Source organism: Protopterus annectens, chromosome 16.part0 (assembly GCF_019279795.1).
Source record: "Protopterus annectens isolate FY-2018-M chromosome 16.part0, PAN1.0, whole genome shotgun sequence".
Lineage (NCBI taxonomy): Eukaryota > Metazoa > Chordata > Ceratodontiformes > Protopteridae > Protopterus > Protopterus annectens.
In genome coordinates, this window is record NC_056750.1 from 518,952,994 (window position 1) to 518,979,648 (window position 26,655).

General features: G+C 45.3%; 1 protein-coding gene across 1 annotated transcript in view; it reads left to right on the forward strand.

Annotated features, from left to right (window-relative positions):
• Nucleotides 1-26,655, forward strand: part of SPTAN1 (spectrin alpha, non-erythrocytic 1) — a gene marked incomplete in the record, with an annotated part of 2,849,969 nt that overhangs the window by 2,582,702 nt on the left and 240,612 nt on the right. The window contains 1 exon segment of the mRNA XM_044058813.1: nt 8,293-8,346. Within this exon segment, the coding sequence (XP_043914748.1) occupies nt 8,293-8,346 (54 nt within the window).

Here is a 26,655-nt window from a genome sequence, read left to right on the forward strand (position 1 = left end):
AATGGGTCATTTACTTGCTACAAGCCCTGGGATACACAGTCAATTTACAAAAGTCAAGGCTGATACCATCCCAAACAAGGACATTCTTGGGCTGAATTGGACACAGTAAAACAAATGGCATTCCTAACTGCAGAAAACAAAAAGAACTTCCTCTTTACTTCTTGGCATTAACAAAACAGAACAAGCTAACAGCAAGAAAAGTTCTGCAGGCCTTGGGCTTCATGGCATCATGCAGAATCTTGGTCCCACATGCCAGACTGCATATGAGAAAACTACAGTGGTACCTAAAGAATTTATGGTCCCAACACAGGCACAGCCTAGAAGCAGAAATACCACTAATCCCATGCCTAAAACAGGAGTTCCTATGGTGGGCTCAAGCATGCCAGTCAAACCCAGGCCTACCCTTCCACAACTTTCGAGCAAGCCAAACCATCACAACAGACGCCTCAGACCTAGGATGGGGGCACACATGCTGGACAAATGCATGCAAGGATTGTGGACTCAGGACCAGCTACACCTGCACATCAACCAAAAGAAATGCTGGCAGTAAAACTGGCAATCCAAAATTCAGACCATTTCTCAAAGAAGGCCATTTGATGATAAGGACAGACAACATCACAGTCATGTGGTACATCAACAAACAGGAGGCACTCATTCATACCCCCTATGCAGAATGACTTTGGACCTTTGGAACCTGGCACTCGGCTACAACATCCAGTTACAGGCAATATTTGTACCGGAAAGGAGAACACTCTAGCAGACATGTTAAGCAGAACCACCTCGGATGCTCACGAATGGATGCTACACCGGACATCTTCAAGACCATCACAAAGAAATGGGGAATGCCACAGATAGATCTATTCGCTTCCCTCTCAATCACCAGCTCAAAAATTCTGCACAAGGACATTCCACCCACTTGCATGGAAGGTGGATTCGCTCTCCTTCAGCTGGAAAGGTCTGACAGCATATGCATTTCCACCTCTTCCCTTGATACACAGGGTATTACTAAAAATCAAGGAGGAACGTCCAAGGATAATCCTGATAGCTCCGAACTGGCCAAGACAACACTGGTACCCACTGCTGAGGAGCATGTCTCGGGAGAAAATGTGGTCAATACCCCTGATGCCTTTGATGTTAACTCAGAACAACTACAGCATCATGCATCCAAACCTAAAAACTTTGCAACTGACTGCATGGAACATCACATAGCAGCAACCAATCCAGATCTTTCCCAAAGGGTTAAAGATATCATCCTTGAAGCCCGCAGACCTTCAACAAGAAGGAACTATGCAGGAAAATGGAAAAGGTTTGTCATTTGGAGTGCTGAAAGAGGAAAAGATGTGTCGAATATAGATATTGCTAACATTCTGGAATATTTGGCAGAGCTTCTACATACAGGCCTGTCCTATTCCTCCATCAAGATACATGCATCAGCTATTTCAGCAGAATACAGCTTTGATCCACCTGTCTTTTCACATCCTCTACTCAGGCAGTTCCTCAGAGGGATCAAGAATGTAAAACCTCCTAGGAAACCACCATTGCCAGCATGGGACTTGAACTTTGTGCTAGAAAAGTTGACACTCCCTCCTTTTGAACCAGCAGCAACAGCAGATCTACAGCACCTGTCATGGAAAACTGCTTTCCTACTGGCAATTACCTCAGCAAGGAGGGTTTCTGAACTTCAGGCCCTAATGGCAGTACAACCCTTCCTAATCTTCCACCAAGATAGGGTGTCCATGAGAACTAATCCTACATTTATGCCTAAGGTGGTATCCAGAGTGTCTTTAAACCAGGCAATCCACCTACCTACCTTTTTCCCCAATCCACAAAACAGAGGGGAAAGAATGCTGCATACCTTGGATGTACATAGACAGCTACGCTACTACCTGGACAGAACCAAAAGTAACAGAAAAACTGACCAGCTTTTTGTAGCCTATGCAACAGGAAGGGAAGGAAAAGCAATTTCCAAACAGACAATCCCCAAATGGATAGGAAATTGCATACGATTCTGTTACTCCTTCCATGGAAAACCAATTCCACAGAACATAAGGCCTCATTCTACAAGGGCAACAGCCACTACCACAGCCTTCTTACGAGGAGTGGCAACCAAGGACATTATTGAGGCAGCTACTTGGACCTCCGTGCATACATTTGCCAAGCATTATAATTTACCTCTGTATTCCAGATCCCGAGCAGGGTTTGCCACTGCTGTACTGCAAGGGATCTTAACCACACCATCATTTTTTCTTCCTCCTCCCCTAGTTGGCTATGGTATTCTACCCAGTTGTTATGACTGCAGATGCATCCATGAAGGACATAGTACAGTTTTGTACCTACCATAAATGTAGATGTCCGAACTGGATAGCATCTGCAGTCAGGATTACCCTCCCTCCTTCCCCTCTGTGGTACTCCTAAGGTAATTACCCTCCTAATAGCTAGCTGGTGGGGGGAGTCTCTTATGGTGTATTTGTTTGTATATATGTACATACATGCTTATTTTTTGTGCTTGCCTTCTATCTTTTTGGAAACATTGGCATTTATCCAAAATTTAGCCTTCCAAGAGGGCAACTGGCATCTGGGGCAAGAAACACTGAGGAAAATGGCGTCGGCTGATGCCTTTATACCCGAAGACCAGCAGAGATGACGTCGGGTGAAGTGCGACATCAGCCGAAGCCGGACCCAGACTTTGGAATCCGGCCGACCGAAGGGCTGCCTGACGACAGGACAACCCAGTTGTTATGACTGCAGATGCTATCCAGTTCGGACATCTACATTTATGGTAGGTACAAAACTGTACTTTTTCAGGCCTCAACATTTTTATATAAAACCGACGCCAGCCTCAAAAACATCATCTATGTCTAAAAAACCGGCGCATGAGCCACGTGCTCCGGGCCCTATACCTAAAAAACAGATGATTAAAATGGCTGAGGACTTAATTACCTTGATCAGGGCCCCCCCCCCCCCCCCCGCTAAGAGGCCTAGGCAAGGCACTGATTATGAATCTTCAGATCAGGTTTCCATTTTTTCTGATTCCTCTTCTGATCAGGAATTTTCTATTCCACCCTATGAGGATTCTGATGCAGAAGAATCCATCTCATCTGCATCTCCTCCTGAGGATTATTCTTTTGGAGAAACCTTGTATACTTTTAAGGGAACATTTTCACAGGGAGAGTCAGGATTTCTCTGAATCAAAAAAGAGGCTTAGGGATTTCCTCCTTCTTTCTCAGCATTGGCCTTTGGCAATACCTCCTGTATTAGACATTGTTGATGTGTTTTCGGAATCAAGCATGGCTCCTGATTCCCTACCTCCGGCTCCTAGTAAGCTGGACAGATATTGCAGGGTTTATGACACCCACAAATTTCTATTCAAAAATCCTGCTGTTGATCCTGAGACTATCTCACAGGGTCCCAAAGGTGTAAAGGCCTCTGCAGCCAAAAATCCTACCCCCTCTGATAGAGGTTCCAGGGCGCTGGATAGATGGGGAAAGAAGGTTTATACGTGTGCAACCTTGACAGTTAGGGCCTTAAACTGCCAGTTTCATATGCTTAAATAGCAACAGCTTGTTATGGGCTTATTGAAACAGAAAATGATGTTGATTTCATTGTGTGGAAAATAAAGAATTACAGGAATTATTGCATTCAGCAGAACAGGTTGGAAAGCATACTTTGCAATGTGGTTTTGATTCCTTGGAGGCCTCTTGCAGGGCCGCAGTTACTGGATCTGTGATTAGAAGGCATGCCTGGCTCAAGGAGCAAAATCTGCCTGATCATGTTAAAGCTAAATTGTCGGATGCCCCCTTGCAGCATGATACTCTGTTTGGTAATAAGGCAGAAGAGTTTTTAAAGAAAATGGAAGACAAAGCTAAATCTATGCAAACTGTAAAAGATTTCTTACAAGTGCAGCCACCCAGGTTCAGTAGGCACTGGCCTACTAAAAACTGGTCTTTTCCTGTTTCCATCGGAGCCTCTCAAGGCAAATCCAGGCACTCAAAAGGCTCTAGCTACCAATCACAGGGTTCTTACAGGTCAAAGCAATGGGGTGCCTCCACCTTCAAATCTGGAGGAAACAAAGCACAACCCTACGGTAAGCAGTCTCAATGACTTCCCTTTTCCCTCACCAAGCACTTAACTTTTGGCAGCCCCCTTGGTGGGAAGATTAGCACTTCATGCTCAAACTTGGCAGTTAATTACCCGGGACAAGTGGATATTAAACATAGTATCCCAGGGGTACAGATTTCATTTCCACACTTTGCCAATTCCAAACGGTTGACCAGATTTGCCACAAAATCAATGGGCAGAGGCTCAGAAACTGTTTATGTCCCTCATGGATATGAGGGCTATTCAGCCAGTACCGGAAAAAGAAAAAGGACAAGGTTTTTATTCAAGACTTTCCCTGGTACCCAGAAAAGACAATGCCTGGTGTCCAATACTGGACTTATCGATTTTGAACACGTTCCTGGACATTCCAAAATTCAAAATGCTGACTTTACAACAGCTACTGCCTATGCTGGGCAGGAACGCTTGGTTAGTGACTCTAGACTTAAGAGGCATACCTGCATATCCCAATAAGGGAATCATGCAGAAGATACCTCTGCTTCAAGGCAGGTTTTTTTGCTTTATCAATTCTCTGCACTGCCCTTTGGCTTATCTTCTGTGCCCGGGGTCTTTACAAAGTGCCTGGCACCAGTAATTGCATTCTGCAGACAAAGAAGCATACAAATTTATCCTTATCTGGATGACTGTCTCATTCAAGCAGAGGACAAGGACACTCTTCTTCAACATCTGGCATTTGTAAAAAGGCTTCTAACATGCCTAGGGTACACAATAAACGAAAAGAAATCCCAACTGGTACCCTCTCAAGTAATCACATTCCTGGGTGCAAGCTTGAATACAGCTGCCCAGATGGCTTACCTTATGCCAGACAAACAAAGGTAACTGACAACATACTTCAAACAAATGGCAACAAAATCCCAGTTATCTGCAAGACAAATTCTGCAGGCTTTGGGGTTCATGGCATCCTGCATTCTACTAATTCCAAAGTTTATGGAGTCAACATTGTCACAGTCTGGAAACAATGATTCCTCTCATTCCCTGCCTGCAGCAGGAGTTTCTTTGGTGGGCAGTCACCAAAACAAGGGACTGTTAGTCACTCTACCCCCTGCCACCCAAACCCTAACTACAGACGCATCAGACTATGCTTGGGGGGGGGGGCCCACCTGGCGGGGAGATGCATTCAGGGCAAATGGAGCCCAAAACAAGTACATCTGCATGTCAACCAGAAGGAGATGGTAGCTGTTCAGAATGCTCCGACAGCCTTCAAGGACTTACTTCATCCAAGACAACTACTGATAAAGATGGACAACACCACGGTTATGTGGTACATAAACAAGCATGGGGGGTACACATTCCTACCCCCTTTGCAGACTAGCCATGGCATTGTGGAATACAGCTTTGACTTGCCAAATACATCTTCAAGCTCAATTCCTGCCAGGAAAACAAAATACTCTGGCAGACGACCTAAGCAGAAATCTTATGGATCCGCACGAGTGGAAACTGGATCCACAAATCTTTAGCATGTTAACACAGAAATAGGGGAGCCCAGACATAGATCTGTTTGCCTCTCCCCAAAATTATCACCTGGACAAATTCTGCACAAGGACTTGGCACAGACAAGCATGGAAAGTTGATGCCCTATCCTTCAGTTGGAAAAACCTATCATTCTACGCTTTTCCCCCTCTGCCTCTTCTCTCCAAGATCATACCAAAGGTCAGACAGGAAAAACCAAAAATTATCCTAATTGCTCCGGACTGGCCTCGCCAGCACTGGTACCAAGTTCTAAGGAATATGTCTCCACTCCCTCCTTGGTACTTGCCTCAAATACCTCATCTACTGTCTCAGCAGAACAATCAAATTCTGCAGAATCAGCTCCAAACTCTGAACCTTGCAGCATGGCTGATAATTTAATTATTCAAACAATACCTCTCAGTAAATCTGTGATGGATGTCATTTTGGAAACCAGAAGGCCTAGTACTAGAAAATCTTATGCTGATAAATGGAAGAGATTCTGTGCTTGGAACCAAGCACAAGGAACGGACACAGCAAAGCCCAATATCCCTCAGATTTTACAATATTTGACTGAGATGCTTGACAAGGGCCTGTCTTTTTCTTCAGTAAAAATCTGTGCCTCTGCCATCTTGGCTCATTACAACACGGAGCCTCCCCTCTTTTCTCATCCTCTGCTTAAACAGTATCTTAGAGGGGCCAAAAATTTAAGGCTTCCCAGAAGATTACCAACTCCTGCATGGGATCTCAATTTTGTGCTGGTAAAACTCACCCTGCCTCCTTCTTGAACCAGCAGCTACTGCGGATATAAATTTTTTATCTTGGAAAACAGCTTTCCTCTTGGCGATCACTTCAGCAAGAAGGGTTTCAGAACTACAGGCTCTCATGGCTGGTGGAGCCTTTTATTACATTTTACCCGGACAGGGTGTCCTGAGTATGCCGAAGGTGGTAACCAGTGTGGCTCTTAACCAAACAATTAACCTGCCAACATTTTACCCAAATCCACAGAACAAGGGGGAGCAGATTCTGCATTCATTGGACGTACACAGACAACTAAGATTCTACTTAAACAGGACCAAATCTCTAAGAAAGCCTGAGCAACTACTGGTGGCATTTGCTGCAGGATCAGAGGGGAAGGCTGTATCAAAGCAGACTATTTCTAAGTGGATAAGCCACTGCATTGGTTTCTGCTCTTGCACCATGGTAAACCTGTGCCCAAGGGGATCAGGTCACATTCCACCAGGGCTGCCTCTTCCTCAGCAGTTTTTCTCAGAGTAGTTCCAAACAAAGACATTCTAGAAGCTACTACTTGGAGCTTTGTTCATACCTTCACAAAGCATTATCATTTACCTCTCTTCTCCAAATCCAGGACAGGCTTTGCTACTGCAGTTCTGCGGGGCCTTATAGCCGCTCCTAATGCTGTTTAGTTCCATCCTCCCATCCATAGCTTTGGGATTCTACCCAAATGTAATGACTGCAACAGTGAAACACGAAGAACCTAGTACAGTTGTGTACACTTACCATAAATTTATATGTACGAGTGTATTCACTGTTGCAGTCCGAGTTAACCACCCGCCATCCCCCTTTTCTATAACTTCTCTTTCCTTCACTATATTCTAAAGACTTTGTGGTGTATTTGCTTTTAGATGAAGGTAATGTTTATGTTGCTAAAAGTGCATTTACATATATTTCCGTTTATTTATATATTTATATGTTTTTGCTCCCTGTTTGGGGGACACCTGACATCTGGGACAAGAAAAACTGAATAAAATGGCGTCGGCTGCATGTTTTATACCCCTGACAACCTGACATCATAGAAGAGGAGACAGCAACCGACGCAAGACCCGAGACTTTGTTATTCAGGCCGACTGAGAGCAACCTGCCAGCAGATTACCCAAATGTAATGACTGCAACAGTGAATACACTGGAACATCTACATATATGGTAAGTGTACAGAACTGTACTTTTTCTCCTCAGAAGTGAAACTGACTGAAAACAGTTGAAAGACCAATAAAAATTTACTGTCTTATCTGAAAACAGTTGAAAGTCCAATAAAAATTTACTGTCTTATCAGTTACTGAGTCTTAAGCTGCATCATATGCACTTGCAGTGTTTTTTATAATAATTAATAGTACTTTGTTTGAAGTGAAATGGCTACATCACTGTAGAAATAGACAACACAAGAATACACCATTTATGACTGCTGCCCCACAGGCACTCATTTCTTGTTTCATTTGTTCGGGTCACATTTGAGGTGTTTTTTCCTGTATCTTTGAGTTTTGCAAGGTGCTGCTGTTTACTTATTTAGAAAAAACTGGTCTATACGATTTGGCAAGCTTATAAACTGCCTGTAGGTATACAAGTGGTGTTCTTTTTTGGGGTGCATCCATATGTGACTCAAGATGGAGTGGCATCCCACAGAGGATTAGTTTCTCTGTCTTGTCCCTGTTAAGTGCTGTGTCATGTTTTGGCTTCAGTGCAGCCTTGAATAGTGGAAAGCGTGCATCAGAAGATGGAGTACTGAATTTAAGCTGTTAGCCTGTTTAAGCAACATGCACTGTTAGAATTAAACTAAAATCTGTGGCTCAACTCAATGTGTTAGTGTGACCTAAGAAGAATCAAGTGCGTTTCTCAATTTAGATGGGTTTTATGTTTAGTGTGGTGGAATACTTACTGAATGGAGCTGTGATGTAACATCTAATATTTAGCTTACTTTTTTTGTTTATGTAGAAATACAACTGGGGTAACAGAGGATGCCCTGAAAGAATTCAGCATGATGTTCAAGTAAGTAAAGACATTTAAATCTAGATTCTTTGAGAAGGAATTGTCACTTATCTATCACAAAGTTTCCTTGTGATTGTTGCTTTAATCACATTAAGATTCTTACATTAGATATTTAAAGTGAAAATAAACAACTTAGTGTTATTTTTTTGTTTAAATATGGTTGAAACTTTGCAAGGAGACAAACCTGTAATGTGATAATGTCCTCCTATTCCTATATTACAGTATTCTAGGTGTAGGATTTCCTGTCCTCAGACGACTCGTACATCGGCTTCTATACAAAAGCTTCAGCTTGGCTGCTGTAGTGTGCGTGGGATGTCACACTTGGGGCCATAAAGCAGGGGTCTTAAGTGTGACATCTGCACACACAATCCTCTGAACTTTTCAGCCGCAGACATTCGTATCGTACAATCGCCTCATCACAGACGTCGCATCTTAAAGATAAGTAGCCCATTGGGTTTCAAATTTTCTTATTTTTGATGATTAGTTTTAGCTAACGCTTGGTTGTTGTAGCCTTTAGCTGATGTCATGAAAAAAAGGGAAAGTGCCAATGCGGGCGCCAGATATACCCCATAAGGATGCCCAAGACAGGTGTATTTTTTGCCTAGGCCACGAACACAGTCACTCCTCCAGCGCTGTTTGTCAGTCGTTTGTACCTAAGACCATGTGCAGCGAGCTAGCAGCATTTAAATCTCTGTCTTGAGAACCAACACCTCAAACGATTAGCCCTTAGGATGGATCCTGCATCGGAGGCAACACTTGAACATTCGTGCAAGAAGGCCAAGGTTCCTAGGACTTCTTCGCCTGCCGCTCCTCTTCCTGACACACCGCCAACTGCCGATCTAGGTGTTGAGCGCTCAGAGGATCCATCGACTGCAGCGACTTCCCTCGAGAAAGCCGCTTCACAGCTGACAGGCACGATCTCTGAGCTCACTCAGACATCGCCCATCGAGGTCGGGGGAGGGGACCGTTTCGGTGATACCACCGACAGGGATCCAGACCTCGGATGTGTTAATTTCCAGACCCGATGCCAGGCCTTTCTCTACATCCTCTCCAGCCAAAAATAAGCAGAAAACTAAACCTCTCTACTTCTTCAGAAGTCACACTGGGCAAGCCTTCACTTCTCTCATACAGGCCTTCATGGCCCTTAGGCCTTCAGCCTCAGCCACCTCCACCCTGCCTATTCTGAGCCCTAGGTCTGTCTCTGCATCTTCCCTCCCATCCATGACCCCTCAGGTCAGGGAGGAATAATGTGACTCTTCTTTCTCATTATGAAAGGAGTCCATTTCTTATGTTTCCCAGATTGCCTCCCCACAGGAATATTACTCTCCGTATGAGGAATCTGTGGGAGGGGGTCTCTCCCGCCAAGGACATTACTTTTGGTGAGACCATCACCAAGATGGATTACTTTAAATGGGATACTTCCCAAATGACAGGCACTCAAAAAAGGGTACGTTGAACTGCTGCAAGTGGAATCACCCTCCCCTTCTGCTGTTCCCCCTGTTCTGCCTGCTTAGTTGGATGCCTGCAACGAGGCTTCTTAAGCCCCTGACTCCCAGCCTCCAGCTCCTAAGCTTCCTGACCATTTCTGTAAAGTACCAAAGGACCACAAATTCTTAGTTAAGCCTCCCTTGGCAGACCCAGCTGTTTTTGCCACCACTGCAGATGAGCAATCTAGACTGCTGCCATCTGCCTCCATGCTTCCCACTGACAAGACTGTAAGAACATGGATAGGATGGGGAAGAAGGGTGTACACTTCTTATACTTTGGCCTTCAGAGACATAAATTCAGACCCTCATGACCAAATATGCATTAGACTTGGTCTCTCAAGCCTTCTCCATGCTGGCTCCCTTGCCTGACAGTCCCAGCAAGACGGACATCTCATCCAAACTTTCGTTGGCCCAACAGGTAGCCAGGCACTCCATCTGGTACAGCTATGATGCTGCAGAAGCATCCACCAGGTCTGCAGTATCTGCTTCAGCCCTCAGGAGGTACTCATGGCTAAGATTCCAGAACCTCCCCAAGGACTTAAAGGCCAAAATCCTGGACGCCCCTCTGGACCACAGTGTGCTTTTCAGAAAACCTTTTTAAAAATCTACAAGAAAAAAGCAAAAAAATCCAGGATATTAAGTACCTGCTGGTGTCGCCCATACCCAAGTATTATAGGAAGTACCCTGCTAAAGCCACCTTTGTAAGATGTACTCCACAGTCCTCCTCTTCCAGGTCCAGGAGAGGGGCTAAAAGATCTATCTCCAGATCCTCTGCTCCACCACAGCAACCCAGACAACCCTTTCAGAACAGAGGAGGCCCCAGTAATGCGTGACTGCCTTGCCCACCTCACCCTCTCAGCCCACTTTTCCCACTGTCACCCCCTTTGGCAATCCATCACTTCAGACCAGTGGGTCTTAAACATAATCCAAAAAGGGTACTTCCTATCCTGGAAAGAGAAGCCACCCAGAAGAGGAATCCCTTCCCTCCCCAAAAACCTGGCCCATCTCATGCCACAAGTTCTGGCAGATCTTCTTAAGCTAGACATCATAGAACCTGTTTTTCCAGGACAAGAAGGAAAAGGGTTTTACTCCTGTCTCTTCCTGGTCCCCAAAAAAGATAGCCCCTGGAGACCCATCTTGAATCTGTCCTTTCTAAACCTACATCTTCATGTACCCTCTTTCAAAATGCTCTCTCTCTCCACCCTGCTTCCTCTCATTCCAGCCAAGGCCTTCATGGTCACTCTAGACCTAAAGGAAGGCTACCTGTACATACCCATCAGGAGTTCCCACAGACAATTCCTGTGATGTTCTTTGTGTTTCACTGTTGCAGTCATTACATTTGGGTTATCTGCCTGCAGGTAGCCCTCAGCTGGCCTGAACGTCTAAGTCTTGGATCCCTGCGTCTGATGCTGTCTCTTCTTCCATGATGTCAGGGGTATAGAACATGCAGCCAACGCCATTACATCAGTATTTCTTGCCGCGCAGTGCCAGAAGTAGAAGCAGTTCGCAAGTGCCGGTCGGCCAACTCCTGAAATTTTCGTTTTAGAGTTTCAGAACCGAAGTCTTCAAAAAAAGCTAAGTACCCCGTTGGGGATCCTTTTTCTTGCTCTAAACCAATGTCAGTAAAAGTTAACAATTGTATTACCTGTGGAAAGCAAATACCTCATAAAGATTTTCATTCGTACTGCATTCTTTGCTTAGGCCCAGACCACGACGTACCTCGCTGTCGGTTTTGTGGTTTATTCAACCCCCAAACTATTCGTCTGTTTATTTTTGCAGAAAATTTTTTTGGTACTCTGTTTAACTATCCAGAAATGGCTTCGGTAAGCCACCCGACGACAGACATTCCGAAAAAACGTAAAGATAAGAGACAGACCACATAGGTCCAAAGCTGCCGACAACGCTTCCGTTAAGCTAGTTGCCAGTTCACCAGTACTCAGTGAGGCGCTTTTGCAGCCCCTGATACCAGCTACTTCAGATTCGCAGGCCTCTACTGAGACCCATTCGGAGTCCGGTATGCCGCGAGATGCTTCTTTGACCATGGAACCTGCGGATGTCTCTACCTTAGATGGGTTGCACTGGCTTCTGAGGGTGTATTCAGGCCTACTGACTTGCATTTCAAACTGACGCCATCTTCTTCAAGGCCTATAACTTGACCCACGCCTAAAAAAAACAATGTCCAAACCGCATGGTCAGGTCCATATGCCTAAAAAACAAACGATAATGGCTGAAGACCTTATTACTTTAATTAAAGGAAGGCAGCCTTCACCCTCTAAGAGACCTAGAACTGATTTTCCTTCTGATTCTTCTGATCAGGATTCTAAAATGTCTGTTTCTTCTGATTACCAGAATTTGTCCTTATCTGCCTATGAGGATTCTGATGCAGTGGACTCCTTTCCCTCTGCTTCCCCTCCAGAAGATTTTTCTTTTGGTGAAACCTTGCACACTGTTAGGGAGCATTTCCGCTGGTTAAGCCAGGATTACTCTGACTCCAAAAAGAGGCGTAGGGAATTCATGCCCCTCCCTCAATACAGGCTTTTAGTTATCCCTCCTGTTCTGGACATTGTAGATGATGCCTTCTTGGAATCAAGCCTGGCCCCAGACACTTTACCTCCAGCTCCCAGGAAACCTGACAGGTATTACAAAGTACCTGACTCTCACAAGTTCCTCTTCAAGAATCCTACTGCAGACCTAGAGACCATTTCCCAAGGACCTAAAGGCATTAAGGCTACTACTGCCAAAAACCTTACCCCCACTGATAGAGATTCCAGGGCCTTGGACAGATGGGGTAAGAAGGTATACACTTCTGCTTCTTTGGCCATTAGGGCCTTAAACTGGCAGTTTCATTTGTTAAAGATTAAGCAGCATATTATGGGACTACTTAAACAGAAAATGATGTTGATTCCTGACTGTGCTGAAAATAAAGAATTACAGGATTTAATGCATTCTGCTGAACAAGTTGGTAAACATACTTTGCTATGTGGTTTTGTCTCTTTAGAAGCATCTTGCAGGGCTGCTGTCACTGGGTCTGTTCTTAGAAGGCATGCTTGGCTTAAGGAACAAAATTTTCCACATCATGTTAAAGCTAAATTACTGGATGCTCCCTTAAACCAAGACCGCCTGGCAACAAAGCAGAAGTTGTCCTTAAAAAGATGGAGGAAAAAGCTAAATCTATGCAAACTGTTAAAGATTTCCTGCAAGTGCACCTTCCCAGATTTAGTAGGCATTGGCCTTCTAAGAGTTGGTCCTTTCCTGTCTCTTCCAGGCCTTCTCAATCCAAACCTAGGAACAGCAGACCACCTAGGCTACAGTCTCAAGGTACTCACAGGCCTAAGCAGTGGTGGGCTCCCACTTCCAAAGCTGGAAGTAGTAAGACACCCCCCTATGGAAAAATGTCACAATGACTTAACCTTAAACCTTCCAAGCCCTGCTCAACTGCCTGCTCCCCTAGGGGGGAAAGATCACCCGGCATGCAAAAAACTGGGAACTCATTACCCAGGACAAATGGGTTTTAAATATAGTTTCCCAAGGATACAGGTTCCACTTCGACACTTTAGCAACCTCAAACGGTTGTCCAGACCTACCCCCAAATCAGTGGGCAGAGGCTCAACAGCAGGTTTTCTCTCTTCTAAGTATCAGGGCTATTCAGCCTGTCCCAGCAGAAGAAAGGGGACAAGATTTTTACTCAAGACTTTTCCTGGTACCCAGAAAAGACAGCTCCTGACATCCTATCCTGGACCTCTCTATTCTAAACACCTTTTTGGTAATCCCAGAATTCAAAATGCTAACACTTCAGCTGCTTCCTATGCTAGGCAAAGATGCCTGGTCGGCAAACTTAGACTTAAAAGAAGCTTACCTGCACATTCCAATAAGGGAATCTTGCAGGAAATACCTAAGCTTCAGCTTTCAGAGCAGGATCTATGCATTGTCAGTTCTCTGCACTTCCCTTTCGCTTATCTGCTGCACCCAGGATATTCACAAAGTGCCTAGCTCCAGTCATTTCATTTTGTTGGTAAAGAAATATTCAAATATACCCATACCTGGACGATTGTCTAACTCGGGCAGAAAGCCAGGACTTGCTACTAAAACATCTGGCATTTGTAAAGAAACTTCTAACCTCACTGGGGTACACCATAAACAAAAGAAATTTCATCTAGTACCCTGCCAACAAATTGTATTCCTGGGAGCAAGCTTGAACACGACTTCCCAGATGGCTTACCTCACGTCAGAGAAACAGGTTTATTTGACAGCCTACTTCAAACTACTGGCCACAAAGACCCAGCTATCTGCAAGGAAAATCCTGCAAGCCCTGGGGTTCATGGTCTCTTGCTTTCTACTAATTCCATATGCAAGATTGCATATGAGGAAACTACGATGGTATCTAAAAAGCCTATAGTGTCAACATTCTCTGGACCTGGAATCAATGATTCCTATCATTCTTTGTATAAAGATAGAGTTCCTTTGGTGGGCAGAGGCCTGCTACCACAACAAGGGGCTCCCATTCACTCTACCCCCTGCCGCCCAAACCCTAACAGACTCATCAGATTATGCATGGGGGGGCTCACTTGGCAGGGCAGTGCATTCAGGGCAGTTGGAACCCAAATCAGATGCACCTGCATATCAGTCAAAAAGAAATGTCAGCTGTACAGAATTCCCTGACAGCCTTCAAGGACCACATTCTTCCAGGACAGTTATTGGTAAAGACAGACAACACCACTGTTATGTGGTACATAAACAAGAAGGGGTGAACCCACTCGCACCCTCTCTGCAGACTAGCCGTGGCTTTGTGAAACACAGCCTTGAGCAACCAAGTGTTAGCTCAATTCCTGCTGGGCAACCTAAGCAGAAATCTCATGGACCCACACGAGTGGAAACTGGAACAAAAGATATTTAACCTTTAGAAAAACAAATGGGGGAATCCAGAGATAGACTTGTTTGCCTCCCCTCAGAACTACCAATTGGACATATTCCGCACACAGTCAAGCTTGGAAAGTGGATGCCCTGTCCTTCACCTGGGAAAGCCTCTCTGTTTATGCCTTTCCACCTCTGCCTCTCCTCTCGAAAGTTCTGCTAAAGACCAAACAGGACAAGCCAAGGACAATGCTGATTGCACCAGACTGGCCACGCCAGCACTGGTACCCCCTCTTGCGCATTATGTCACTGCTGGAACCATGGCACCTGCCTCAGACCCCTTCCCAGCAGGAGGGCCAGATTCTGCACCCTTTGCTTCAAACTCTGAACCTTGCAGCCTGGCTAATTCCTTGAGCTCTCCTATAGCATCCCTCAGTAAGCAGGTGCTAGATGTCATTGTGGAGGCAAGGAAGCCTAGTACTAGTAAATCCTGTGCTGAAAAGTGGAAAAGGTACTGTTCCATACTCAGGGGATGGGCACAGCAATGCCCAGCTTACCGCATATTCTTCAGTACTTAACAGAGATGCTCAACAAGGGCCTTTCCTTCTCATCAATTAAAATTCATGCCTCTACCATTTTAGTATATTATAGTACTGAACTGTCCCTCTTCTCTCACCCCCTGCTAAATCTATTCCTCAGAGGGGCCAAAAATTTAAGACCACCCAGGAGAGCCCCTACTCCAGCCTGGGACCTTAACTTCATATTGGAAAAGCTCACTCTACCTCCTTTTGAGCCAGCTGCAACTGCAGAGCTGAAATTCCTTTTTTGGAAAACAGCCTTCCTTCTAGCCATCACTTCAGCTAAAAGAGTGTCTGAATTACAGGCCCTCATGGCAGTGGAGCCCTTCATCATCTTCCATGCAGACAGGGTGTCCCTCGGGACCAATCCTTCCTTTATGCCCAAGGTGGTGTCTAATGTGGCCCTTAATCAGTCCATTCATTTTGCCTACTTTTTTCCCTAATCCACAGAACAAAGGTGCACGAATACTGCACTCTTTGGACGTGCACAGACAACTTAGATTTTATTTGGACAGGACTAAGCCTCTTAGAAAATCTGAACAGCTGCTAGTTGGCTTTGCTGCAGGGGCAGAGGGGAAGGCCATTTCAAAGCAAACCATTTCTAAGTGGATAGCCCATTGCATTCATTTCTGCTATAAGCACCATGGAAAACCTACCCCACGTGGGATAATTTCACATTCCACCAGGGCTGCATCTACCACTGCAGCCTTTCTCAGAGGTGTCCCTACCAGGGACATCCTAGAAGCTGCTACCTGGAGGCTCTGTACATACTTAAAGCATTACCACATCCCTATTTTTTCTAAATCCAGAGCTGGTTTTGCCACTGCAGTCCTGCAGGTTTTAATAGCTGGTCCTAATGCTCTCTAACTTCCTCCTCCCTTCTTTAGCTTTGGGAATCAACCCAAATGTAATGACTGCAACAGTGAAACATGAACAACATAGTACAGTTGTGCACACTTACCATAAATGTAGATGTTTAAGTGTATTCACTGTTTCAGTCCTGGTTACCCTCCCTCCAGCCCCCTCACTTCTTTTGGCTATACTTTTCTTCTTGTTTAGTGTATTTCAGCTTTCTGGTGTATTTGCATTTTGTTGGAGGTGTAACCTAACATATAATTGCTTTCCATTATGGGGGCACCTGACATCTGGGGCAAGAAAAACTGATGTAATGGGGTCAGCTGCATGTTTTATACCCCTGATGACCTGACGTCATGGAAGAAGAGGCAGCATCTGATGCAAGGATCCAAGACTTTGATACTCAGGTCGGCTGAGGGCTACCTGCAGGCAGATAACCCAAATGTAATGACTGCAACAGTGAATACACTCGAACATGTACATTTATGGTAAGTATACACAACTGTATTTTTCTCTGGCCCTTCCTCTCATTTCCAGTTTACTGCCTTGCCATTTGGTTTATCCTTGGCCCCCAGCATTTTTACCAAGTGCCTAGCCCCAGCCATTGCCTTCTGCCGAACTCAGGGGATACAGATCTACCCTTATCTGGACAACATCCTGATTCTGGCAGAGTCCAGGGATGCTCTCTTAAAGCATCTGCATTTCATCATGTCCCTTCTACAGAACCTAGGATTCACCATCAACCTCCCCAAATCCTCAGATCCCTAGCCAGGACAACATTTTCCTCTGCTGCAGAATCAGAACAGACTCAATGAAGGCCTTTCTACCTCAGGACAAGGTTCTGTCTTTAACCTCCCACTTCCAGGAAGCTCTACTATCCCGAAAGGTGACGGCAAGAAATGTTCTTCGTTTCCTGGGTTTAATGGCAGCAACCATCCCCATGCTACCACTGGCAAGAATGCACATGCGCAAGCTGCACTGGTTCCTGAAGAACACCTGGTCCCACCACCTACATCCCATAGAGCAGACCATTCCCCCTCCTTCCCTGTCTGAAAACAGAAATCAACTGGTGGTTCCAGCAAGTGTAATTGAACCCAGGGCTCCCACTACAGCCCCACCCCAACCCAAGTTATGCAAACAGATGCCTCAGATTCAGGTTGGGGAGCAACTGTGGCCTCTTACAAGATTCAAGTAAAATGGTATCCCTCTCTTCAGGCCAAACACATCAACATCAGGGAAATGACAGCAGTTTTCTTAGCTCTACAGACCTTCTCTCCCCTTCTGGTTCCAGGGTTTCTCCACATTATCACCGACAACACCACAGTGATGTGGTACCTCAACACGCAGGGAGGAACAAAGGCTATCAGCTGTGCAGTCTATCTCTGCTGATATGGGACTTAGTTTCCTGACTCATCTTAGTCCTGCAGGCGGTTTACATCCCCTCAAAGGACAACCACCAAGCAGATCTCTTGAGCAGGACCTCCTCGCCTCAGCATGAATGATGGATGCTGAACAGAGAGGTCTTTTTAGACATAGTCCACCAGTGGGGTGCTCCACAAATAGACCCGTTTGCCTCCCCCCAGAACAGGCAACTGCAGACCTTCTGCTCAAAAACCTGCTCCCCTCTAGCATGGAGAGTGGACGCTTTCAGAATCTCTTTGGACAGGAAGTTCCTTTATGCCTTCCCCCCATTCCCACTGATTCAGAAAGTCGTCCTGAAAATTCAGAAGGACAAAGCAAAAATCTTGTTAGTCACTCCCTACTGGTCAAGGCAGCACTGGTTCCACCTACTTTACAAACTAGCCAAGGGCAATCACTTCAAGTTACCCTACAAGGTGGACCTGCTGTTACAAGACAGAGGAACTGTTCTACACCCACAGGTACAGATGTTGTCTCTGACTCTGCGGTGGATAAACTTTTGATCCCTTTCAGACAACACTACTCAGAGGACGTGCTTTCAGTCCTAGGAAGGAAACCTACCACCAGAAAATCTTACCTGGCTAAATGGGAAGGATTTGCAAAATGGTGTCTGCAAAAGGGGAGGGACCCCAGCTCCGCCGAGGTTCCCCTGGTTTTAAACTACTTGTGTCAATCGATAAAAAGTGACCTTTCTTATTCTTCTGTAAAAGTACACCTCTCGGCCATTTCAGCCTGCCTGCCCCTAGAACTCCCCCCCCCCCCTTGCTGGCCAGGCTTGACGTAAAGCTCTTCCTTAAAGGGGTCTTGCACATAAGACCACCTAGGAAACCTATCCCTCCACTTTGGGACCTTAACTACATCTTAAAATTAACCCAACGTCCCTTTGAACCTGCCGGGCCTTCCTCCTTGCAGATGTGTACATGAAAGAATGTCCTGCTGGTGGCTATCACTTCAGCCATAAGAGTGTCAGAATTGCAGGCCTTAACGGACTCTTCCCCCCTACACCATCTTCAACAAAGACAGCGTGTCCTTGCAAACCAACCCCTCTTTTATGCCTAAAGTGGTCAATGATCTCTCTCTTAACCAATCCATTCATCTGCCCACCTTTTTTCCCTCACCCACTAATGAAGGGGAGAGGATACTGCACTCCTTGGATGTGTACAGACAACTTAGATTTTACCTGCACAAGACCAAGGACATAGAAAGACTAAACAGCTTTTTGTCTCCTTCCACCAAAGAGCCTTGGGCAAGGCAGTCTCCAAGCAAACCATTGCATGCTGGATCAGGAAAGCTATTTGCTTCTGCTACTCTCACCACAGAAAGGAACCCCCAAGGGGAATCAAAGTCCATTCCACTAGAGCTCCACCTCAAGGGCCTTCATGAAAGGCCTAGACACAGCATCCAGTTTGGAACTAGCCACCTGGGCCACCATCCACACCTTCACCAATCATTACAAATTGGACCAAGTTTCCAGAGCTAGGTCAGGATTTGCCTGTGCATTCCTGCAGGGTCTTGTAGAACCCTCTGCATCTACCACCAACCCATCATCCTCTTAAGTGTGCTACGCTCCCACACCTAGAGTACTGCAACATAGGAACAGAAGGACATAGAATAGTTGTGTAAAATCTTACCATAACCATAGATGTCCTTCTCCATGTTGCAGTATTCCTTCCCACCCACCAGTCCCCCAAGGTCTTATACCTTTCCTGTACTACCTACATTTTAGTAGGTCTCCAAGTCACACACCTGTAAACAACTGGCATACTTCCTGCTGGACCTTATCCTCTGCCTGCTGGCCTTCAACTTCTGAGGATTGTGCGTGCAGACGTCACATTTAAGGCCCCTGGTTTATGTCCCTACATGTGACGTCCCACGCACACAGCCAAGCTGAAGGTTTTGTATAGAAACTGACGTACCATTCACCTGAGGGCAGGAAATCCCACACCTAGAATACTGTAACATGGAAGAGGACATCTATGGTTATGGTAAGATTTTACACAACTAATCTTTTGACTGAAATACTGCATTTGTCATACAGGATAAGTGGAACTTTGTAGGTGTGAGAAAGGGAATTCTACACGTGAAAAGTCTTAAGTTTATACTATACTCTAAAGTGAAATCCAGTTAAAAGTAAGCCTGATAAAGAAATGGCCTTGGGGGGGGGGGGGGGGGTGATATTAACTTCAAGTCACATATCCTCAGAAAAGGGACATTCTCAGACTGACAAATTAACTGAGGCTCCCCTGGTTCTTTGTTGGTGTGTAGCCCAGTTGTTTAAGATCCATTCATGTATTGTCATTTCAAAATCTTTAATTTTGTAGATTATTTTTGCAAACAAATTCTGGTATAGCTGCATTCTGGCAACTGGGTAAAACTTGATGCAACATTGAAGATCCCCCCCCCCCCCCCCCCCGATAGATCCTTGGTTGAGTTTGTCTCCTGCAGAGTCCCTATTTGGTTTAAAAAAAAAAGTCTGCATTTAGGAAAGTTTTCATGGGTATATGACTTTCATGGTGAAGTGACTTGCTTACTACACAAATACACATTCCCTGAATCCACCAGTTCATTTTTGCTGTTGGTATGGTTTGGTCACAGAATTTACCATCGGTAAAATCATGTGATGTCCTTCTGTTCCCATGTTGCAGTGTTCTTACTGTGGGATCCTCTGCCTCAGGCGACCCGAACATCTGGCCCCAATGCAAAAGCTTAAGCCTGGTTGCTGCCAGGTGCTTGGGACGTCACACATAGGGCCATAAACCCAGGGTCCTTAAATGTGACGTCTGCATGTGCCGACCTCAGAACTTTTCTGCTGCAGTCAAATGTCAGATCAGTCATTTTGCTCTATTTTCAAGACGTCAAAAGATAAGTACCCCATTGAGGGGGACATTTTCTTGCTTGAGCTTTGGTTGCTTCCTGTTTTGCTGAGCTGATGTCAGCTAGAAGGGGGAAATGTAGGTGCAAACATCAAATTCTGCACAAAGACTCGCATGAACTTTGTTCTGCCTTCTCCAGGAACACAGCCACACTACCTGTAGTATCTGCCAGTCGTCGTTCATACCGAAAACTCTCCGTAGCCATCTGACAGCCTTAAAACTTTACCTCAAGAACCAGAGGTTAAAATGCCTAGACTTGCGTATGGATCCGGAGTAGGCCGTCGTGGTGGAGCCACCTAAAAAGAAGGCCAAGGTTGCAAGGCTTACCGCTGCTGCCTGTCTGATGTTATTCGTGTTTCACTGTTGCAGTCATCACAGTTGGGTTATCTGCTTGCAGTAGCCCTCAGTCGGCCTGATTAGCAAAGTCTAGGGTTCTGCGTCGGTTGCTGTCTCATCTTCCATGACGTCAGGCAGTCAGGGGTATAAAGCATGCAGCCGACGCCATTACATCAGTCTTTCTTGCAGTGCAGTGCCCGAAGCAGAAGCAGTTCGCTAGTGCCAGTCAGCTGATTCCTGAAATTTTCGTTTTCAAGTTTCAGACCCAAAGTCTTCAACTAAAGCTAAGTACCTCGTTGGGAAAACTTTTTCTTGCTCTAAACCGATGCCAGTAAAAGTCAATAATTGTATTTCTTGTGGAAAGCAAATACCTCATAAAGATTTTCATTCATATTGTATTCCTTGCCTAGGCCCTGACCATGACGTACCTCGCTGTCGGTTTTGTGCCTTATTTAAACAATGAACTATTGGTCGTCGGTATATTTATGCTTTTAAATATTTTGGTACTCGGTTCAATTACCCAGGTATGGCTTCGGTAAGCCACCTGACTACTGACATTCCGAAAAAAGGCAAAGATAAAGACAGAGACAGGCCGCCTAGGTCCAAAGCTGCTGACACCGCTTTTCCTAAACTAGTCGCCAGTTCCCCGGTACTCATTGAGGCCCTTTCGCAGCCCTGATACCCACTGCTTCAGATTCGCAGGCCTCTACTGAGACCCATTCGGAGTCCGATATGCCACAAGATGCTTCAACTGTGGAACCTGTGGATGTCTTTACCTTGGATGGGTCCGGAGCTGCTGTACAGGCACCGGCTTCTGAGGGTGTATTCAGGTCAATTTACTTGCATATTAAACCAACGCTATCTTCTTCTTCAAGGCCTAAAACTCAATCCATACTTAGAAAACCGACACCTAGGCCTCTATGCCTAAAAAACAAATGATAAGAATGGCTGAAGACCTTATTACTTTAATCAGGGGAAGCCAACCTTCCCCCTCTGAGACCTAGGACTGAATTTGCTTATGATACTTCTGATCAGGATTCTGAAATTTCTGTTTCCTCTGATGACCAGGATTTACCCTTATCTACCTATAAGGATTCTGATGCAGAGGACTCTATCCCCTCTGCTTCCCCTTCAGAGGATTTCTCTTTTGGTGAAACCTTGCATACTCTTAGGGAGCATTTCCGCTGGGAAAGGCAGGATTACTCTGATTCTAAAAAGAGGCTTAGGGATTTCTTTCTCCTACCCTAACACAGGCCTTTAGCTATCCCCCCTGTACTGGACATTGTTGATGATGCCTTTTCGGAATCTAGCTTGGCCCCTGACTCCTTACCTCCTTCTCCCAGAAAACCAGATAGATATTACAGGGTTCCTGACTCTCACAAGTTCCTTTTTAAAAATCCTACTGTGGATTCTGAGACCATTTCACAGGGACCCAAGGGCATTAGGCTACTACTGCCAAAAATCCTACCCCCTCTGATAGAGATTCCAGGGCGCTGGATAGATGGGGTAAGAAGGTATACACTTCTGCAACCTTGGCCATTACGGCCTTAAAGTATCAGCAGTATATTATTGGATTGCTTAAACAGAAAATGATGTTGATTCCTGACTGTGCTGAAAATAAGGATTTACAGAATTTAATGCATTCTGCTGAACAAGTTAGAAAACATACTTTGCAATGTGGTTTTGATTCACTAGAGGCATCTTACAGGGCTGCTGTCACTGGGTCTATACTTAGAAGGCATGCTTTGCTTAAGGAGCAATCTTTGCAGATCATGTTAAAGCTAAATTGCTGGATGCTCCCTAAAAGCATGACCGCCTGTTTGGCAACAAAGCAGAAGTAGTACTTAAAAAAATGGAGGAAAAAGCTAAATCTATGCAAACTGTTAAAGATTTCCTGCAAGTACAGCCTCCAAGATTTAGTAGGCATTGGCCCTCTAAGAATTGGTCCTTTCCTGCCTCTTCCAGGCCTTCTCAGTCCAAACCCAGAACCAGCAGAACACCCAGGCTTCAGTCCCAAGGTACGCACAGGACTAAGCAGTGGGGGGCTCCCACTTCCAAATCAGGGAGTAATAAGGCTCCCCCCTATTTTACACCGTCTCAATGACTTAACTTTAGAACTTCCAAGCCCTTCTCAACTGACTGCTCCTTTGGGGGAAAGATTGCTCTGCAGGCAAAAAACTGGGAATTCATTACCCAGGACAAATGGGTTTTAAATATAGTTTCCCAAGGATACAGATTCCACTTCCACACTTTACCAACCCCAAACTGTTGGCCAGATCTACCCCCAAATCAGTGGGCAGAGGCTCAAAAGCAAGTACTTTCTTAAGTATAAGGGCTATTCAAACTGTCCCAAAAGAGGAAAGGGGACAAGGTTTTTACTCTAGACTTTTCCTGGTTCCCAGAAAAGACAACACATGGTGTCCTATCCTGGATCTCTCTGTCCTATATGCCTTTTTGGTGATCCCAAAATTCAAGATGCTAACTCTTCACCAGTTGCTTCCTATGCTAGGCAAGGATGCCTGGTTGGCAACACTGGATTTAAAGGAAGCCTACCTGCATATCCCAATCAGGGAGTCTTGCAGAAGATACCTACGCTTCAAAGCAGCCGACATGCACTATCAGTTCTCTGCACTGCCCTTTGGCTTATCTACTGCGCCCAGGGCATTCACAAAGTTTCTAGCTCCAGTCATTGCATTTTGCAGGCAAAGAAATATTCATATATACCCATACCTGGACGATTATCTAATTTAGGCAGAAAGCCAGGACATACTTTTGAATCATCTGGCGTTTGTACAAACGGTGCTGACATGTCTGGGGTACACCATAAACGAAAATAAATCACATCTTGTACCCTGTTAAATTGTATTCCTGGGAGTAGGCTTGAACACAACTTCCCAGATGGATTTCCTCACGCCAGAGAAACAAGTTCATTTGACATCTTACTTCAAACTAATGGCCACAAAAACCCTGCTTATCTGCAAGACAAATACTGCAAGCCTTGAGGTTCATGGCTTCTTGCATTCTCCTAATTCCATATGCAAGACTGCATATGAGGAAACTACAAAGGTATCTAAAAAGCCTATGGGGTCAACATTCTCAGGATCTAGAAGCAATGATTCCTACTATACCTTGCCTACAGTTAGAGTTCCTTTGGTGGGCAGAGGCTTTCCACCAAAACAAGGGACTGCCATTCACTCTACCCCCTGCCGCCCAAACCCTAACAGACACATCAGACTATGCATGGGGGGCTCACTTGGCAGGGAAGTGCATTCAGGGTAAATGGAACCCAAGTGCATATCAATCAAAAATAAATGTTAGCTGTAGAGAATGGTATGACAGCCTTCAAGGACCACATTCTTCCAGGACAATTAATGGTAAAGACAGACAACACCACTGTTATGTGGTGCATAAGCAAGCAGGGGGGAACCCATTCATACCCTCTCTGCAGACTAGCCATTGCTCTGTGGAACACAGCCTTGAGCTACCAAGTGCACCTACAGGCTCAATTCCTGCCAGGAAAGCTAAACACACTGACAGACAAACTAAGCAGAAATCTCTTGGACCCACACAAATGGAAACTGGAACCAAAGACATTCAATGTGTTGATAAACAAATGGGGGAGCCCAGATATAGACCTGTTTGCCTGCCCCCAGAACTACCAGTTGGACAAATTCTGCACAAAGACTTCCCACAAACAAGCTTGGAAAGTGGATGCCCTGTCCTTCACCTGGAAAAATCTATCAGTTTATGCCTTTCCTCTCCATGGTACTACTAAAGATCAAACGGGACAAACCAAGGACGATACTGATTGCACCAGACTGGCCATGCCAACACTGGTACCCCCTCTTGCACAGTTTGTCACTGCTGGCACCATGGCACCTGCCTCAGACCCCTACCCTGCTGTCCCAGCAGGAGGGCCACATTCTGCACCCTCAGCTTCAAACCGTGAACCTGGCAGTCTGGCTAATTACCTGATCTCTCCGTTACCATCCCCCAGTAAACAAGTGTTGGATTTCATTCTGGAGGCAAGGAGGCCTAGTACTAGAAAATCTTATGCTGAAAATTGGAAAAAAATTTTTGTGGAATCAAACTCAGGGGGTGGGCACAGCAACGCTCAATTTACCACAGATTCTTCAGTACTTAACTGAGATGCTTCACAAGGGCCTTTCCTTTTCCTCCATCAAAATTCATGCCTCAGCCATTTCAGCTCATTACAACACAGAACCACCCATCTTCTCTCACTCACTGCTCAAGCAGTTCCTCAAAGGAGCCAAAAACGTAAGACCACCCAGGAGAGCCCCTACTCCAGCCTGGGACCTTAACTTTGTATTGGAAAAACTCACTCTTCCTCCTTTTGAGCCAGCTGCAAGTGCAGAGTTAAAATTCTTTTCTTGGAAAACAGCCTTCCTTTTAGCCATCACTTCAGCAAGAAGGGTGTCTGAATTACAGGCCCTTGTGGCAGTGGAGCCTTTCATCATCTTTCATGCGGACAGGGTGTCCCTCAGGACCAATCCCTCCTTCACGCCCAAGGTAATATCCAGTGTGGCTCGTAATTAGTCCATTCATTTACCAACCTTATTTTCTAATCCACAGAACAAAAGGGAATGGATACTGCACTCCTTAGATGTGCATAGACAACTTAGATTTTACTTGGACAGGACAAAACCTCTCAGGAAATCTGAGCAGTTGTTGGTGGCATTTGCTGCAGGCGCAGAGGGGAAGGCCATTTCAAAGCAAACCATTTCTAAATGGATAGGCCATTGCATTCATTTTGCTATAAGCACCGTGGAAAACCTATCCCACATCAACCAGGGCTGCATCTACCTCTACAGCCTTTCTCAGAGGTGTCCCATCCTTGAAGCTGCTACCTGGAGTTCTGTACATACTTGCACCAAGCATTATCATTTGCCAATTTTCTTTAAATCCAGAGCTGGCTTTGCCACTGCAGTCTTGCAGGGCCTCATAGCTGGTCCTAATGCTATCTAAATTCCTCCTCCCATCCTTAGCTTTGGGAATCTACCCAAATGTGATGACTGCAACAGTGAAACACAAAGAACATAGTACAGTTGTGTACACGTACCATAAATGTAGATGTTAGAGTGTATTCACTGTTGCAGTCCCGGTTACCCTCCCTCCAGCCCCCTGACTTCTTTACTTCTTTTGGCTATATCTCTATTTCTTTTTACTATGCTTAAAAGCTTTTTTTTGGTGTATTTGCTTTTTTGTTGGAGATATAACCTTGTGTGTATATCTATATATATATCTATATATATATATATATTTAATTGCTTCCCATTAGGGGGTCACTTGACATCTGGAGCATGAAAAACTGATGTAATGGCGTCGGCTGCATGCTTTATACCCCTGACTACCTGACGTCATGAAAGATGAGACAGCAACCGACGCAGGACCCAAGACTTTGATAATCAGGCCAACTGAGGGCTACTGCAAGCAGATAACCCAGATGTGATGACTGCAACAGTGAATACACTCGAACTTCTACATTTATGGTAAGTGTACACAACTGTACTTTGTTTTACATCCTGCCAGCTGTTGATGGGGTTGAGGGATGTCCGCTAGAACCAGCATTTTCAGCGAGTACCCTTCCAGACCCCACCTTGGAAGTGCCGGTAGGCACGTCCTCAGAGGTTATCCCAACATCGGCTTCAACCGAGGTCAAAGGGGAACCAGGCTCAGCTGGACACCCACTCATGGTCCAGGAATCGGAATCCTTACCTACAGGCCAAATACCTGATGCTAGTTCCTCTGTCGCTGCTAAATCTACTCCTCTTAATAAGAAACAAAAGACTAAGCATCTTTCTGCTCCCTCGGTGGAGCAACCAGACTGCCATAACTTCTTCCAGTCTTTGCTGCAGGCTTTTATGGCTCTTAGGCCTTCAGCTTCTCCAG